Below are 19201 nucleotides of genomic sequence, written 5' to 3' on the forward strand. Positions count from 1 at the left end.
GACACTTCACCTAGCTCACAATTATCCGCAGGCCCGTATATACTACCTCCTACACGTTACACGGTGGGGTCCCCGCCTCGGTCCAGAGTACCTTTCTCCTTGTACAGTTTGGTCAGGATAGGCCGCAGGCCAGCTGTGTTGTTGACCCACTCGATAATCCCACACTCATCGTTCAGGGGGATGACGGCGTAGGTTCGGATATGAAGTTCTCTGCGACGGGATTCTGCGTCTTTCCGTAAGCACTATTTGAAAAACAGGAGCTGGAAATTGAGATGTTCTAAATATCATCATTTCACAGAGGAAAAGAATGTCAGGGAAAGCTAACCAGACGGAATATATGAATCATTTTTTCAGAAGTTTAGGCTAAATACTGGGACAGTAATACCTAATCGATTTCCTAATCATAAAAATGTCTTGGGTAAGGGCAGAGAGATCGTACAGCAGGTAAGATACTCGCCGCGCACAGTCAGCCCGGGTTCAATCCCCAACACCATCCATGGCACCACCCTGAGCCCGGACAGGAGTGATCCCTGGGCACTAGGCCAGGACCGAGTCCTGAGCACTGCCAGGTGTGACCCCAACACCAAAAAAATTATTACAATGTTTTGGGATGGGCCTTTATTCACAATGGCAACAACACTATGTTCAAATATTTTTACATATATTAATACTATTTATTATGTAACTATATGAAAGAGCATCAATTTTATCATATCCCAAAATATACTTCTCACTTTTGCTCAATATTTTTTCATTTGAAAACTATTTCTAAGTAAAAGAAAGCTTTTCACCTCTCTCTGATCAATCCTAAAATATATTAGGTAAGGATATACAGCTGGAACTACATGAAATAAACAAATATTTATAATTATGGCCTGCATCTCCATGCGTCCATTCGTCCATTCGTCTTGTGGAGATGCAGGCAATAATTATAAATGGAGACGTTACTGGGCCGGCTCGAGCAAACTGATGATCAACGGGATGACAGTGACAGTGACAATGACAAATTGCCTGCATATTTCGAGAGCACAATCACTGATGAAAAACATATTATAAACCTTAGCTTAAGTAGGATACATAAATGTCCAGAGATATAGCTTGGTGCGAAATCATACAAAAAGATTGGAGCACAGCTTCCGAAACCAATATGGGAAAACTGTAGATTCTACCTTATTTGATCATGTTCACATGAAAAAACAGTCATGAAATAATTTAGCATAAACCAGGCTGATTAAGATATATATATATATATATATATATATTTTTGCTTTTTGGGTCACACCCGGTGTTGCACAGGGGTTACTCCTGGCGGTGCTGGGGGAACCATATGGGATGCTGGGAATCGAACTCAGGTTGGCCGAGTGCAAGGCAAACACTACCAGTCCTCAGTAAATTACCATTTACTGAATAATCAGAAGTTTAGACAACACAAGCCTTCCCTTTATAGTGTCTCTGAAATGAGCTTATGATGTGAATTTTAAAACGAAATATTTTAAACTAAGTATTTTTAAACTTTAAACATTTCTGCTTAAACTAAGTATAAGCCATGTCCTGCTTTTTACAATAAACTTACGGTGCCGAGACAGTCCTGCAGGCAATGCACTCTCTCAGACGCAGCTGACCTGGGTTTGAATCCCGACACCACATAGTCCCTGAGCACTAACAGGGGTGAGCCGAGGGCAGAACCAGGAATAAGCCCTGGGTGCAGCCCCGGTGGCCCAAACACAAAAGCCAAAAAAACAAAACAAAACAAAAAAATAGACAAAGACAAAAGAACTAATCTGCTACTGTATCTTTTTATGTTATATGCCTATAATTTTTCTGGTCAAAAAAACAGACCGGGGGCTGGAGCGATAGCACAGTGGGTAGGGCGTTTGCCTTGCACCCGGCCGACCCCGGGTTTGATTCCCAGCATTCCATATGGTCCCCTGAGCACCGCCAGGGGTAATTCCTGAGTGCAGAGCCAGGAGTAACCTCTGCATCGCCAAGTGTGACCCAAAAAGCAAAAAACAAAAACAAAAAAACAAAACAGACCGATAGTAAAGCGGGAAGGGTCTTGCCTGGTTGGTTTGATCCCCGGCATCCCATATGGTCCCCTAAGCATCACCAAGACTGATTCCTGAGTGCAGAGTCAGGAGTAACCTTGGAGCATTGCCAGGTGTGGCCCAAAAACCAAAAGTAAAGTATCATTAAAATCTAATGAAATCTAATGAGAGGGTGGAAAGAAGGGACAAAAGACATAAAAAGCAACATACATCTTTCCTGAGCATGATTTAATATTTACCAATTGAAAAAATAGAGCAATAGACTTATAAATAGTCACAGAATAATTGAAATTTATTATATGATAAAATATTTAAAATAATTCTTAATGAGAATTCTCATATCCTCTCTGAAACAGAAATCAAGCACATCAAAAGAGTTTAAAAATAAACCATTAATGATCACCTTAAATATTGCAAAACAGAAACTTTACTTCTATATTCTAACAAATATAAGGAAAATATTACAATAGAAAGCATTTTCCCTTCACTAGTGTGCATTCTACATTTTTCTCAATATAAAAAATTTTTTAAGTGAAATGAAAAAGGCATAGTTCATATATATATATTTTTTGCTTTTTGGGTCACACCCAGCGATGCATAGGGGTTACTCCTGGCTCTGCACTCAGGAATTACTCCTGGTGGTGCTTAGGGGACCTTATGGGATGCTGGGATTTGAACCTGGGTCAGCCACGTGCAAGGCAAATGCCCTACCCACTGTACTATCACTCCAGCCCCTCATATCCTTTTTTTTTGAGAGTGATCTAATGGCATAATAAAAAACTCCTAATACATCTAATTTAATAATCACAATAATTTTAAAGCAAAAGCAAACTATCTCCAAACCTTATTTATCAAGGAATTGAATTCCATTAATCTACAATCCTTTCTCAGGTCATCTTTTGGCTTACACATCATGATGTAGAACTTCCCATCAGAACCTTTCAAGGAAATCTTCTTTGGTTTCTGAAGAGAGGCAAGAATTTCCACCTGGGGGTTTAAAAGGATTAAAATAAGGCACGAGGCTCGCTCTTCAGGCTCTCTTCTCTCTCGGACAGAATCTAGAATCTGGAATCTTGCTTGCTTATCACATGGGTCTCTCTTCACCAGTTTCCCCTCTGGAGAAGTCTGGGTTCTCTCTTGAACGTATTTCTCCTCTTCCTCTCCTCTCACATCTAAGCCAGTTTCATTCAATAAAAGCTAAACTGCTTCACTAAAAACTCAATAAAACAAACTAAGGCACAAGTTATATTTATCTTAGTACACAAAGGGAAAGTAATGTTCATAGCCAAAACGTTGCCCATGTGGAAGGTGAATAATAAGAACTGGATGTGATATTACAAAAAGTACGTAACAGAAAACAAAGGAAGAGGCAGAAGTTTAAAGAATGGCTTAGTAATAATGATCAGAACCAATCACTGCTGTTATAGTTTTTTATATTGGCAGGAAAGTACCAATCTTCTCCGTATGAATTTTTCATAAGTCACACCAAACAAGGCAACATGGCACTTTCATTACTTCATTTTGTATCAATGTAAGATAGTTTTGCTTTTCTGCATTTCTTACCATTCTTTTCTAAATAAAATGTACTTCATCTCAGAAAAACTCTAAATCTAGTAAAATGTTTGATTTAAATACATTTTAAAACAACAGTGAACATTCCACAAAGCTGCTATTTACCGTGTCATCGAAGCCTGAAATATAGGCCCAGTGCCCAGGAAACGGGTCGTGGTTGGCGTGGGTACCCGGGATGGAAGGGAGGGTGGGAATCATGACTGACTGCAGAGGGATGAGGACTTCGCTGAACGCTGCATCTTCCACCAGCCGCTTGAGCATCTTGAAGTGAGTGCCCATGCTCAGGGTGGAGCTACTCCCATCCACCTGGGGGGAAATGTAGGACAAGTTAATTTCTCTGTGCACACAGTAACTTCTAGAAACCCCATTTTATCCTCCAAAGGAAAAAAATGCCAGAAAGGTAAGATTATTTGAGACCGAGGATGTACACTAGTATTTTTTTAAATGTTAAGGAAAACGCACACCTGTAAAGTGTACTATTTGAGGGGCTCGGGGTGTGGGCGAGTAGCTGTGTGAGGCACCAGCCCACAGCACAAAGCGTGACCCTGTGGACTACAGGGAAAGTGACAACAACCAAGGGAAAGCAAAGGGGAAAACACGTCACTCACTGCAGAAGGCGTCCAGGGGCCAGAGGCAGCGCAGGGCCAAGGCGCTGGCTTTACGTCTGTCACCCCCAATCTGATCCCTGGTACAGCTGGGCGTGACCCCCAAGCATGCTGGATGTTACCCCAGAGACACACTCCCCACCCCAAACGCATTGAACTTGGGGGCCGGGGAGATAGTGCAGCTGCGGAGCACTGGCCCTGGGTTTGGTCCCGGCACCAGAAACCCCCCCCCCCATATACATATCTCTATAATTTAGTATTTTGAGATATGCAAAGATGCCAGAATCTTAAGTTAATCAAATAAAACCAGTTCAAAATCACGTAGACATCTCATATTGTTATGTCTATCTCTAAAGGTAATAAAACTATCTTATTTCTACAACCAGATTATAGTAGTACCGGTTTATTGCATAATTCTAGAAGCTTATCGGTGAGGCGCGTTGCATCTCCAACAAACTTTTCCAATGTTTTTTTCATTTGAATCGCTTTATTTAGGATTTCTTTGCATCTGTTCACACGCATAGGGTAAGACGACTGTCATGAAAAAAATGAAATGCAGTCTATATTAATATTTTTAAGAGATAACAAGGTTTTTTTGTTTGACAAAAGTCAACTTAAGAAGTATTTATGATTATAGTTTATACTGATAGAAATTCCCCAGAAATCATGAGGCTGTACTATCAAAGCCATACAGAGGCCGATACCTGGGTGGGAAAGACACCCCATACCACATAACGTCCCCGGCCCCAGTCAGGAGTAAGCCCTGCGCACAGCCCGTGCAGCCCCCTCATTCAAAAAAACTAAACTGCTATCACATGACTTGAGTTCTCTTCTTAGGATGTACCTTGAAAAAATAATCGAAATGAAGAATGAATATAATGTGTGAAAATAAACTGCAACGGCAAATAAATGGAAACAACCTTAACGAGCAGATGCCGAGACCACACAGGGAGTGAGGCCCTTTCCTCGGACAGAGCCAGTCCCGTCTCATAACCGGCCCCCGACTCCCAGCAGGAGGAGGGCACCAGGACTAAGTCCTGAGCACTAGCCATGATCATAAAACAAGGAGGAAAGAAGGGGAAGAAAAATTTAAAAGGCTGCTCTAGATGGCTACGTGATGATTCAAACTGTACCTTAATAACTTGAAAAAATGCTAATGGCGATAATACTAATGAAAGTAAAAAATTATATAACCACAAAAGCCAAATTTAGCATTAAAATTTGGGCGGGAGTGTTAGTACAGAGGGGCGGGTGTAGGATAACATTGGGTTTGTCCTTTCAGCCTTGCCGCAGAGAACTTAGTTTACCTTAAAGCAATGTCCTTCCTGTTTGGACACAGGAAGACAGTTAATATGTTTTGTAACTTGGGAGCTGATTTACTCCAATAATATTTACTCCCGGGCATCTGCTTTCTCATTCAATTGCTCTTAGTTCCTAGTACCCCAAAAGCAGGGTCCCGACGAGGGACGGAATGGACCCAGGGCAAGCTGTGAGCTACTCTGGCATTGAAATGGGCCAGGCCAAAGCACCACAATACTCAACTATAAGTTGAGAGCATGCTCATAGACAAATGCTGTCATGATCCAAAAGTAACGACAAGACTAGGACCCTGCTGGGGTTGACTGTGGTCTGGAATATATAGTGAATGTCCTCAGGAAGAACCAGACTTTAAGTCTGATATGTTTCTTACTGTGCTCATACAGAATGACATTGCTAGAAATATTAGAAGTAGCTTTACTATAACTATTTAAGTGGATTACTAGCTGAGGAAGGAAGAAAGCGACACACCCTGGATGGGATCCCACCCTTGAGCAGATCTCCTAGTAATCTGGAGTAATCTCCTTAGATGAGATTTTGTTAATCTCCTGGAGGAGTGGTCTTACCCCTCTGTGTTGATTTGTTCGTGTTCAACCCAACTTTGTGTCGCCATCCTATGTGACGGCTGTATAAACTAAGTGAAGGGGTGCGAGCCAGAAGTGAGAGCGAGTGGGGCTCCAGAGAGAAGCAGAAGAGCTCTGGAAAGAGAGATTGGGAGAGACCAGGGGAGAGACGACAGAGACAGAGTCAGAGATAGAGAGACAGACAGAAGAGAGCACAACGCACACACAGAAGCAGAGCACACAGGAGGAGCCATCCCGATCTGGTCCATACACAGCAGCTCGAGAGCACCAAACTTGAGCGGGGAGAGAGAGAGCCGCCCCCGAGAGCCCGAGAACACACATCAGCCTTCCACGCACATGTGCTTGCATATATTTTACAGGTGGGAGCCCTAAATGTTTTGGGGCTTGCATTTAGTGCAGCCCCAAAACAAAACCAAGATATAATAGACACAGAATTAACTGAACATGTGACTCAGGAGTAAAATGCCTGCCTCACATACGTAAGACACTGAGTTCAACCCTAGCACCACTAATCAAAAATTACAAGTTAGTGAATACTACAAATATATGTAGAATAAAGACATAAAAACCCACCTATACTGAACAGTAGGTGTAAATTTTATTTTTACATCTATTTTCTAAATTCTCTAAGATAGTATATCTATTTTATTATTAATGATAATAAATTATCATTAATAAGATGACCAAGTTTTAGTTCATATATTTCAGATTAAATATTTAAAAAAAAACTCAGGTTGCCTTTTTATACTAAGCACAAGTGGCACACTAAACTTCATAAAGAGAATGCATATTATTTTTTTTATTATAAACACAGCAGTCACGATGTTGTGCCCCAGTTTCAGATACCCAATTGCGAAGAGACCAAGTCCACACACGATAATGCAAAAGCACTTAATATGATAAATATTCCAGAATTGTTTGGTGCTATGTAGACTTTCTTTTTATCAAGCTTAAACATTTGCTTTAGAACAATCTGAAATAAGGAAAGAGAATAGAACCTGTATTTACGTATATGAGTCATCACATTCAGAAGGAATCAACATGGGCGGGGCCGCTCACCTTGGACACAGCTGTCATCATCCACATTGCCTGCTGAGGGTATGCCAGGAACACTTTCGCTATGATCTCCATCAGGACAACAAAAACCTCATCATGAGAATGACAAATTCGGGAGATCAACTGTGAAAAGGCAGTAAGAAACTGGTAGGGGGCCAAGTGGTTCGTGTGCTCCGTGATGACCTTGTTTATCCTCGCTAAGTCGCTTCTCATTTGCACACGGTCAGAGCGGCCAGCTAGGGGAGAAAGAAAAATCAAAAGGAAACAGTAAGACCAGTTCATTTCATAGAAAAAAATGTTTCAAAACCGTTTGCTGGTATTAATCCCATACCCGAATGTTTTTATCACTTGCCAATTTGTAAAGAGGCAATTGCCCCTGTCGAAGTGTAAAAATAAGGTTTGAGCCATTAACTAATTCAGGGGCTATTAATGTCCATTGGAATGTGGAATGATTTACTGCAGTGTAAATGATTCAGCTTAAACTACGATCTTCCATCAGATGTAAAGTTCATTAGAAAAGAGCAAATTTGGGGCCGGAGCAATAGCACAGCAGGGAGGCCTTGCGTGTGGCTGCCCTGGGTTCGATTCCCGCATCCCACCTGGTCGGCCGAATACTGCCAGGAGTAACTCCGGACTCACACACAGGCACTGCCACTGCATAGTCCAAGGGTCGCTCTCTCCACCCACCCTCTCTCGCTCACACTTACATATGAAATAAATTACTAAATCCATTCCTAGCTTATAGTAAACTAGGTTGTCAAACCAAGCCTGGTAAAATAGCAGTTATAATTTTTGCTAGTCTCTTACAAGTTTTACATAAAAGGAGCATACCTTTTTCCCATTCGTAAGCCTTGGCACCAAAATCAAGCCATAGCGATAACATTCGTGGCATCGACTGATAAATGAACTGATTCCCATACTGGAGAGATCTGCAAAGAAGTAGATGAACAATGCTCTTGAATACCTGAGTTAAGATTCCTTTTTCAAACTGTCCCGAGGATCTTTGCTTTCCATTTGCGTCCCTTGGTCAAAAGCCTACAGCAAGTTGATTACTCAGTTTCAAGAAATTACAGTAACATTGATTCTCCCAAATCATCTCTATCCACCAATAAATTCTGGACTAACTTGACATTTCCGTTGGTCTTCTGTTTAAAAACTGGACTTAATCACTTGTAATTAAGACCTTATAAATTATGAATTAAGACCTTATAAAAATCTTTATTCCAACATTTATAATCTTCCTTCTTTTTTGAGACAACCTTTCCAATCGTGGCCTATTCGCCAGGATTCACGCCCCATCATGTCCAATCTCCTCATCCTCCACACAACACTGTTTCTCTGCAAATCTGGGGAAATTTAGTACTGTCCTCTCTTTGAACTTCATTCCCCTGCAAATCTTTCCTTCTTCATGAAACCAACCAAAAGGCTACAGCAAGGCAGGGCCAAGTGCACCGTGCAAATGAGGAAGTCAGCTGCTCGAAGTCCAGTACAGACGAGCGCAGAAGTCAGGAGGATGTCCTCCGCATATACTAACATTCGCTCGGTATTTTTGTTTGCTTGTTTGGGGACCACACCGGGAAGTGCTCTGGGCTTATTCCCGTCTCTGTGCTCCAGGGTCACTCTTGGCAGTGCTCAAGGGACCACAAGCAGGGCAGGGATCCAAACCAGGGCGGCTACACACAAGCAAGCAAGGCAAGTTTCCTCATCCGCTGTAATATCTCTCTGCCTCCTGCCCTGGGCACTGCCTCCTGCACACAAACACGAATTTGTGTTTATAACATGCCTCTCGCACTGTAAGGTCCGCGAGCACCTCTGAATAGGCCCCCAAGCAAAACAGACTTGCCCAAGGGCCATGCTTTCTTATTAGGTTCACTTTCCTTACCTTGTTATGATGAAAAGTACTTCTGGTATTTTGTTATAGGATTATGAATTCCATCATATTCCATTATTTAAATGCCATGATTTCTCTAGTTGAACCCTAGCTCCTTGAAGGCAACTGGTAACTCAATTTATAATAATATTCTATCACTCTGGGGACAAATCTCTCAATAACAAAGCTTATTCCTTGAAATATTCAAGTGATTTATTTTTATTACTAAAATCAGAATGTTCTACAATGAAAGTCTCATGGGGCTGGAGAGCTGGGACAGCGGGCATGGCGCTACACGTGGCTGCTCCCATCAGGATTGAGCCTTACGCACAGAGCCAGGAGTAAGCCCTGGCACTGCCAGGTGTGGGACAAAACCAAACATAGTCTTTCTTAAACTAAGCATTGAAGAATTTTATGGTATGCCTAAATTTTGTACATATCAAGGACTCTAATAAGTATTATTAATAATAATAAAAGTAGTTTTGGATTTTATAAAATTCAATTCTATTTCGAGAACAAAAAGCCTTGGTCAAAGCTTGTAATCACTATCACTAATCACTTATCACTAGTGTAATCACTTATCACTAATAAGTATTCATTAAATTCATGAAAATACTAAGCTGAGAAGCCCAAATACTAGAAACAGACAATTTTAATTACTTTATTACTCTAAATAACCCTTCTAGATGAGTGTGAAAAGAATAGATGTCTTCAGAATTAATTTGTGCAAATAAGCAGGACAAGACAACAGACTGACTATAATATACTAACAAATGAATTATATATAGATTATATATTTATCTTGTATCTATTATGTACTTTGAGAGAGCACCTCTTTGTACAAGTCTAATATTTTTGTGTGTTTGCTTTGAGGCGACACCTGGAGATGCCCAGAGGTTACTCCTGGCTCTGCACTCAGGAATCCCTCCTGGCAGTGCTCAGGGGACCCTATGGGATGCCGGGGATGGAACCCGGGTCAGCTGCACACAAGGCGAGTGCTTTGCCTGTTGTGCTATTTCTCCGGCCACAAGTCTTACACTGAAACTATTCTCATACAGTCTTCTACTTGGCAGAAGGCCTAGAAGAAAACATTCCACGAATAATTACGCATAACAGACTCAGATCTTCCGATATTCTAGTCAGGGCTGAGGGTCTGGGATGTGAAGGACAGTCATTTCCATTCAGTGTTTCTGGTACCGCTGTCGGCCCCTCACCGTGTCCAGACTAGGAGGCTCTCAGGATAGCCTCAAGCAAGAGACACTGGTTTAAATTCAGACTCACCCTTAAGTCACTAAACCAATCTTTCAGATCCCAGCATTAATGAATTTTTAAATATATGTGCCTTCATATATTTATGATAAAAAAAATCTTGTTTTCATAAGGGAAATATTATCCTGTTTACAGCCCAGAGGCAGAGCATGTGCCGGGCATGTGCCGGGCATGTGACTACACACCTGACCCCTTCTGTACTGTTCTGTGCAGCTCAGCTGGCCTCCGAGGACCGGCAGAGCCGGGCCACGTGGTGAGCACTTCCCCAAGGCAGCCACTGGCGGAGCGGCAAAGCCCCAGACGGGCGTAGCAGATGCCCCACGCCCTGCTGGCACATCACCGGCAGACACTCACTTTCCGAAATGCAGGACGATGTACCGGATGAGGTCACCCTGCTTCTCCATCTTGTTGTCGGTGACCATGGGCATGAGCTTGTCATAGTATTTGGCGAGGTAGAAGTGGCCGTCCTCCCACTCCGGCAGAAACAAGGTCACATCCTAGACAGGGAACACAGGAGACCCACGTGGCCAAAGCGCAGCGTGCTGGGACGGAAGGCGAACGGACCCACGTGCTCAGGACGACGGGACCTCGGGCAGAGCGGGTCGGACAGACTGTGCCTAGCGCAGGCCCAGAGAGGCAACAGTCTCCCAGCGCTCCCCGCAGGGCGGCCCGACACCACATACAATGGGACGATTTGACATTTAAGGACATCACGTTGCCACTTTTACTGCTATTATTATATTTTGGTTCATACCCGTCTGTGCTCATGGCTTACCCCGGCTCTTGACCCAGGTTCACGCCTCCTCAGGGAACCAGATAAGGTGCGAGATATCGAACCCAGGCCCGCCATGTGTGAGGCAAGTGCCCCACCTGCTGTACTGTTGCTGCAGCCCCTGCAATGCCTCTTCAATTCCAGATTCAAGTGTTTTATATGTGCTCATGTATATGTACATATGAACACCTACATATGTATATGTATATGTATATGTATATATATACATATTGAATACGCCACGGGTAGCTTGCCAGCCTCTGCCCTGCGGGCGGGATACTCTCGGTAGCTTGCCCGGCTCTCCGAGAGGAACACACCCTGCGATGCATAAGGGTTCCTCCTGGCTCTGCACTCAGGAATTACTCCTGGCGGTGCTCAGAGGACCATATGGGATGCTGGGAATCGAACCCAGGTTTCCCGCGTGTAAGGCAAATGCCCTACCCACTGTGCTATCACTCCAGCCCCATTTTATCCATTTTCAAAGGGAAAAAACCCCTGAGTTTCCAACCAAAATTGTATTCTATATACACTTGCCTTATATTTTTTCATAACAGCATTGCTTTCAAAGTTTGCGGTTTCTTCCATAAATCGGCCCACGAGTAACATGGCTCTGCCATGGATCAACTTGTTCTTCGTCTCGGCTGGGGTTTTGTTTTCGGGAAAACACAATTCAACACCCTTCTGAAGAACAATCAGTGCCTGGTGAACATCACCCTTAAGAAAACAAAAGGAAAAGGAACAAGTCTTTTAATTTAAGAACAATTTTCTACTTTCTGAAAACAAAAATTTTAGTACTAAAAATTTTTATGATACACTACTCAGTTAAGATCACTGACTATCTTAATGTAAAAATCTACTAGTGATTTCAAGTTTACTTCTTATTACCTCTTATGAGAGAATAATTCTAAAAAATAAAGATTCCTTAATTTATATTCATTCATTCATTTTACAAAGTACAGGGAACCAAAGATACATGTAGATACCCAAGCATAAACAAAAATGAATAAGTAAAAATCTCTGGCTAAAAAAGCTGCAATTACAAAATGCCAGAGTAGTGTCCAAGGAAGCTGGATGTGGCCCCAAATAATCTTTTTTTAAAGTTCATAGGTAAAACACACCATGTAAAGTAACCAAAATATGCTATGTCTTAAGGACTACATATGAGTATTACGAAGATGGAGGGAAAACAAATCTAAAGCCATACAGAAGTAGCACGTGGAGAAGGCGGCAGGGGGAACAAGGCGCCCAGAGGGAACGCAGGGACAGAGAAGTCCTCCCCGCACTAATTCAACGGGGACGACGCATAAAGGAGGACTGTGTGGACGGGGAGAAAGGCAAGTGAGCCCTACTTCAGCTGGAGGCTAACCGGGAGCCTGTGTGAAGGCGGCAAAGCTGCGAGGGAGCCTGAACTCGGCCTCCAGGGGCCTCGTGAGCCGCAGAGAACGTGGCGTGATCACACAGGCACGAAGGAGCCTCTGAGGAACTTTTGTCAGGAAAGCAATGCGACTCACTGCATATTTTAGGGAAGTCAGACGACAATAATTTGGGTTTCAAAGAGAAACAGTGAGAACCCTAAAACACTATTAACAGAATTCAAATTTATCAAGTGTGGGTATAAATGAAAATCGCGGAGGTTTTTAAAAAATACGAGCCTACGGCAGCGGGACGTGAGGAGTGGGCAGTGGCCGGGACTCTGCTGGCTTCCGTTTGAGAGGCTGTGATCAGAGCCTGCGAGAGAGCGGGTGGGAGGGCGGGCGGCCCTGCGTCTGAGAGCCCCACACAGCCCCCCGGCACTCCCCAGAGCGACCCCTGCACACAGGCAAGAATAGCCCCGAGTAACACTGGGCAACAATTTTTTTTTTTCTTTTTGGGTCACACCCGGCGATGCACAGGGGTTACACCTGGCTCTGCACTCAGGAATTACTCCTGGCGGTGCTCACGGGAACATATGGGATGCTGGGAATTGAACCCAGGTCGGCCGCGTGCAAGGCAAATGCCCTACCTGCTGTGCTATGGCTCCAGCCCCACTGGGTAACAATTTAAAAAAAATTAATTCTTTCTTGTTTGTAGTTTGGGGCCACACCGAGCAGTGCTCAAGGCTTACTCCCAGCTCTGTGCTCAGGGACCATTCCTGGCAGGGCATGGGGTGCTGGGAATCGAGCCTGGGTCAGCGACATGCAAGGTAAGCACCCTGCACTGCACTGCCTCTCCAGCCCCCTTTTTGATTTATTAAAGTGAAAAGAATTATACTTTGGTCTTGAGACGGAGAGAACGCAAGGGACCAGGGCAGAGAGGAGCCATTTTCCTGAAATGCTGAAGTGAGCACAGAAGCAGAGTCGGCCCGGGAAGAGGAACCAGCGGCCTCTCTGGAGAGCACAGACCCGCCGCAGGCTCCGCACAGCGCGCCCAACGGCCCTACCTTGGACCACAGCCACTTGGCCCTCTCCACGTGCAGCTCGGCCAGCCGCGAGTCTCCGGCATTGAGGAGGGCGTTGTAGGCAGTCTGGTGGTGGCCGGCCTTCCGCGCCACCCTGGCACTCTGCAGCCAGCACTCGCCGACCAGGCCGCTGAAGTCGGGCCTAGGGGATGGGATGGAACAGGAGGGGACAGAGCAGTCACCTCTCACAGCTTCAATGCGGAAGCTTCCTGGTATAGTATAATGTTCCCAAGGAAACAAAGGAGATCGGCTGACTCGATTATGGTTATTCCCTTTCGGGTTCTGGGCCACAGGGGTGATGCTCAGGGCTTACTCCTGGCTCTGAGCTCCAAGGTCGCTCATCAGAGAGTTTGGGGGAGACACAGAGGTGCCGGGGAGGGACCAGGGCTGGCATGTGCAACCTGCTGACCAACGAGCCTTCCCCGCGCTATCGATTTAATTTTAGTAGAGCTGTATTTTTTTTTAATCAATTATGAGTCTGCAAGGTCATTACTGCCTTTTACAATAGGCTTTGACATAATTTTAACATTTAAAAGGATAAAACAATAGACAAAAATAATTCTTCAGCTCTACATTCATCACTCCTAGGGATGTGATGAACAGGGAACACGCCACACGCCCCGACTCTGGGTGTACCCAGCTTCTCACAGCCCCCCCCCCACCATCACTCTCGCCCCCTTTCTCTCTCAGCCTTTCTCTTGTCATATTTCCTAAATAAAATCATTTCACTTGACACATAGAAAAATTAGACTCAGAAATAAAAAACTAAATTCTGAATATTCTGCAAAGAGAATACTAAATTCACAATTATTGAAAAAGTTCATGAAAACCTTTTGCTGAGGCTTAGCAGAGCCCTTCGGAGAGCCAGGATGGGCTCCTTGGCCCGGTAGGAATTCTGAGTCATCTCCAGCCGAGCCGCCCAGTTCAGAGACTCTTCCCGGAGACCGTCCCCGGGAGGCTGGTGGAAGAGAGGCTTGATGCTGTGCTCCAACTCGCACAGCATGTGCAGTCTGCAAGCAGATAACGACGATGGTAAGATACGGTCAGATGCAGCCTTAGTAATTTCTCTACAGAACACGCACTTTAAATTAGTCCTCAGGAATCTGAAACAAGCCTGATGATCTCTGGAGGACCTCAATCAAGATATATTATGGGTAGATGTCTACAACAATAAATATTTTTCAAAACCTGGTAGAAACACCAATTTATGCTATTCTAAATATTCAATGATTTACTACGATCCCCAAATTCCTATTAGAGACACGTATATAAAAATTAAATTCAAATGTATGAAAAGTATATATCCATTAAAAATTCACAAAAATATTCACATATTTTGCTAGTGTTACACTGTTTGAGACCCTGGCATAGTAGATAGCAGTGAAAAATTACAGAAGCACCGCCCCTGCTGCAATTCCCCACGCCTTGCTCTCGTGGCCCGGCAGAAAGCCTCCCGCAGAGAAGGGAGGCCACTCTGCCGTCAATCAGATGGTGACCTGAGAAGGCGCCATCGACACCCACAAGGCCTCCCTGGAGTGGGTTCCAAGAGGCCTGCACTCAGGTGCTCAGCACCCTGGAGGTCTGCATGGAGGAGAGGCCCCTGACAGGCACCGGCACCTAGCTCAACAGAATGCCGGGGCCAAAGGAATCAGCAATGTCCCAGACCGAATCCGTGTGCGTCAGGAAGGACAGTGGATGACGATTCACCAGCAAACTTACTCAAGGTGCCTGTCGCCACTTTCAAAAATCTGCAGATGGTCAGTGTGGATGGGAACGAAACTGATGACGTAATAAAGCTATGCAATCACGCACATAAAAATTATTAAATGTGATTTTGGTTTATCTCTCACGCCCTCTTCAGAGTGAAAGAATCGAGCTTCCCCACGCCTGACACTTTACTCGGGCCCAGGGTGATGCCAAGAGGCCCGCACACAGAGTCAACCTTGGTGTTCCAATCTGATAATTAAGCTGGTTCCCTTAAGATGATAACCCCAAAGGCTGACACAAAAGGAGTGAGTTCTTCTAACTGAAAAAAAACTGCTTAGAGCTAAAATGTTTTCCACCATTTTCTTTATCTCTAAAAGCTGATATTCCTTAATGTAAGGCCCACCCTGAAAGGTCAAAGGCACTTCTGAACCAGAAGTACTGAGCTTACCAATCAACGTCTACGTTATTTAGGCTACAAAATACACACTAACTAAGCCATGACTTTACAGCTGGACAAAGACATTTGGTTACACAGTCTCCAAATCATCTTTTCAGTTATTAAAAAAGAGTCAACATTTTTGTTTGTTTTAGAGGCACATGCAGCCATGTCAGGCGTCTCCTGGCTCAGTGCTGGGGGCCAGGGAGTCCGACCTGGGGCTCTCACAGGTAAAGCTGCAGCGCCCACGGTTGTGCTGTCTCCTCAACCCTGTTAAAACACTTTTTTTTTTTTAAACTAGGGTAATTATGAGGTGCTGGAGCTTAAGGTTTACTGAGCCACTCCCACAACAGTGCAACTGAGGCACACCCAATTCCATCAGGCACTGATAATTCTATATTGATTTTTTCTTTCCTTTTATGTCACTTATACGGTTTATTCAGCAATGTCCTTTTTGTATAGGCACAGAAAGACAGCTGATGCTATGCTAAGTAACATGGGAGCCAATTGACTCCAAAATAATATTTACTCCTGGGCATCTGTATGTACTTGACTTAAGCCTCAGCTGCCCTTAGTTCCTAGCACCCGAAGGGCAGGGCCTGATGAGGGACTGACGGACCCAGGGCAAGCTGTGAGCTACCCTGGCATCGAAATGAGCCAGGTCAAGCACCATAATACTTAACTATAAATTAAGAGCATTGTCATAGACAAACTCTGTTATGACTCAAAAGAAGTAACTAAATAAGGACCCTGCTGGGGTTAGGAAAGACTAACCTGGCCTGAGCACTGTGGTCTGGGATATAGAGTTCTTCCCCAGGAAGAACCAAACTTTAAGCTTAATATATCTCTTACTGTGCTCATACAAAAGGACATTGGCCAGAAGTAAATGTACTACGACTTTAAATGGATTACTAGCTGAGGAAAGGAGAAAGCAACACACCCTGGGTGGAATCCTGCCCTTGTTCGGGTCTCCTAGTAATCTGGAGTAATCTCTCCAGAAGAAACTTTGTCCCTGAGTTAATCTCCTGAGGGAGTGGCCTTTACCTCTCTTTGTTGTTATGATAATGTTCAGCCCCACCTCTGTATCCCCACCCTCCAAGATGTCTATAGAACTATGCTGCTAGGGGTGAGAAAATGAGAACAAGAGGTAACAGAACGAGAGCAGACACTGGGGGGACAGAACGAGAGCAGACACTGGGGGGACAGAACGAGAGCCGATGCTAGGGAAGGAGATGGAGACAGGAGGCTGGGACAGACGTCGGCGACGAGACATTGAAGACAAGGAGGAGAACCGAGACTTTGGGACTCTGCGGTCTGTGAGGAGACAGGATACGGAACCCTGATGCCCGGGACTTCGGCCAAAACTACGACTACGACTGTGCAGTGGAGGGAGGGACGGGCAACGCCGGGAGGAGGGAAAGAAGCCGCCTGCCGACAGCCTTCCCGGCTCCTGTTCCTTCTCTGCTTCCCGAGTCCTTCGCCCGTCGTCCAGCCCGGGGAGGCGGCTCTCGGCCACCGAATGCCTGAGTCCTGAGTCCCCAGCCTGCACGGGCCACTGTTTTTCTTGTATTTTTTGAAACTTACAATGAGGTTGAAGGAAAGAACTGTTTTGCATAACTATGCATAATACCAAATATACCACCAGGTATCTCTAATAAAAAAAAAAACTTCCAAGACTAGAAATTATTGATTCCTAAGAAAGAGCTATAGATTAGGAATATTTAAACATAAAAATGGAAGCTCCCAAGTACCTCACGATATATTCGTATCCTCTTTGGTAGGAGCCTCTCTCAAAGCTCGCAGCTGACAGAGGTACAATCTGTTCAGCTCGCACTACTTTCAGTGTGTCATAGAAAGCTGCCGCATCTCTCTTCTTGGCTGATAATAACAGCTGTCCCAGTCTGACACTCCATGATGTAGACTTCCCATCTGGAAAACAAATGAAGAGTCAAGAAATGTCAGAATAAGCTTAAATTTTTTTTTTTTTTTGGGCTCACACCCAGTGATGCACAGGGGTCACTCCTGGCTCTGCACTCAGGAATTACCCCTGGCAGTGCTCAGGGGACCATATGGGATGCTGGGAATCGAACCCGGGTCAGCCACGTGCAAGGCAAACGCCCTACCCCCTGTGCTATCACTCCAGCCCCAGAATAAGCTTAATTTTATTTGGCAAAATGGTCACCAGAAATATTAAATATTTAAAGACGGTCTCATCATACTTTGAGTAATTGGACAAATTGGATTATAAAAACAGGCTGGGAGCTGGAAGGACAAGGCAGGGGGCGGGGCACTTGTCCTGCACACAGCCGACCCCGGTTCCATCCCTGGCACTATATCTGTCCCCAACCCACCAGGAGTGAACACTGAGCACAGAGCCAGGAGTCAGCCCTGAGCGCAGCTGGTGTGGCCAAACCTGAAATGATTAAATAATAAAAGCAGGCTGAAAGATTAATCAAGAGTGTGGTCTAGCTACCTGTTGAAATATAGATGTTCCTTAGAGCAATTCTAATATGTTTATTATTAGACATTATTTATTATTATTATTGTAATTTTACCTGCTGCCAAATAGTTTTCCACCAAATCCCACTGTGACAGTTTCCAAGCTGCCTCCACTCTGTACGTGTTTAACTCATCTGTCCATTCAGACCTAGAAAAAGCAAACATGCCAATAAAGCATTTATTTATTTCAACTTTAAGTTGCATTTAGAGATCCCTCCTTTCTCCAAAATCAATTTTTTAAGAATTGTTTTTGATCGAGCCATTTCAAGATAACATTCCTTAACAAATTAAACTGCACCATGTATCAGAACAGAATCAATGCCTGGTAATTTAAGAGTGCAACGATAAGATTAGTTGAAGGTGAAAAAAGCTCAAGAAAGAAATACAGGCCCTTAGAGAAAAGGAACTCTAATAATTTGTTTGTAAATTAAAGATTAAAAGCATATAGGAGTTAGTGGGAAGAATTTGGGTAGTTCAAGGTACACAAGGCAAAATAAGAGCATAACCAAGTTACAATTAATACATTATTGATATATCAAAGGCTACAAAATCTGTTACCTAAAAAACATACCCATATTTATACTATTTTAAGTCACTTTAAAATTGGGGTCTATAAAACCAGCATGATGCAGGTGATTATTGTTTTCTAAGCATTCAACTTACACAACAGTAAGAGAGCTGGTGATACTTTGGATAATGATGATATAGAATAAGTCAGAATCTCCTCCTTTCTTCTTTATAGTAATCATTCCACGTGAATGTGCACTAACCGCAGGCCCAAGCTTATTTCACCTGCAGGAGACTGTCAGTGTGATCCCTGGCTCTACCTAATGCCAAGTGTGTGCAATCTCCCGCACACCACACCCAAACGTGTGCAATCAACACAACTGAAGTGTGGAAACCCCAGCACACATCAAAAGGCTTTCATCCATACGGCCTCCTATGGCGAATACTGACCCTGGCCTTCACAGGAGACTGGACCTGACATAGTCAAGATCCAAAGAAAGACAAGGAGAGTCCAAACAGCCAATG

At 44.0% G+C, this 19201-nt stretch overlaps 1 protein-coding gene across 2 annotated transcripts in view; it reads right to left on the bottom strand.

The window, feature by feature from the left end:
* ATR (ATR serine/threonine kinase) overlaps window positions 1-19201 on the bottom strand; it is a 90313-nt gene that overhangs the window by 9919 nt on the left and 61193 nt on the right. The window contains exons 31-42 of one of the 2 annotated variants that reach the window (XR_008628646.1): window positions 18226-18317; window positions 17422-17599; window positions 14358-14537; window positions 13510-13669; window positions 11625-11804; window positions 10673-10815; window positions 8011-8108; window positions 7183-7415; window positions 4622-4756; window positions 3723-3923; window positions 2954-3032; window positions 92-242 (exon numbers count right to left, since the gene is read on the bottom strand). Coding sequence is in view for 1 of the 2 variants with exons in the window: in XM_055128704.1 (XP_054984679.1) it covers window positions 92-242; window positions 2889-3032; window positions 3723-3923; window positions 4622-4756; window positions 7183-7415; window positions 8011-8108; window positions 10673-10815; window positions 11625-11804; window positions 13510-13669; window positions 14358-14537; window positions 17422-17599; window positions 18226-18317 (1895 nt within the window). In the remaining variant the exon portion in view is untranslated. Of the gene's footprint in view, window positions 1-91; window positions 243-2888; window positions 3033-3722; window positions 3924-4621; window positions 4757-7182; window positions 7416-8010; window positions 8109-10672; window positions 10816-11624; window positions 11805-13509; window positions 13670-14357; window positions 14538-17421; window positions 17600-18225; window positions 18318-19201 lie in introns of both variants that reach the window. The other variant, XM_055128704.1, reaches the window with a different exon arrangement.

This window comes from Sorex araneus, chromosome 2 (assembly GCF_027595985.1).
Source record: "Sorex araneus isolate mSorAra2 chromosome 2, mSorAra2.pri, whole genome shotgun sequence".
In the NCBI taxonomy this organism is placed as follows: domain Eukaryota; kingdom Metazoa; phylum Chordata; class Mammalia; order Eulipotyphla; family Soricidae; genus Sorex; species Sorex araneus.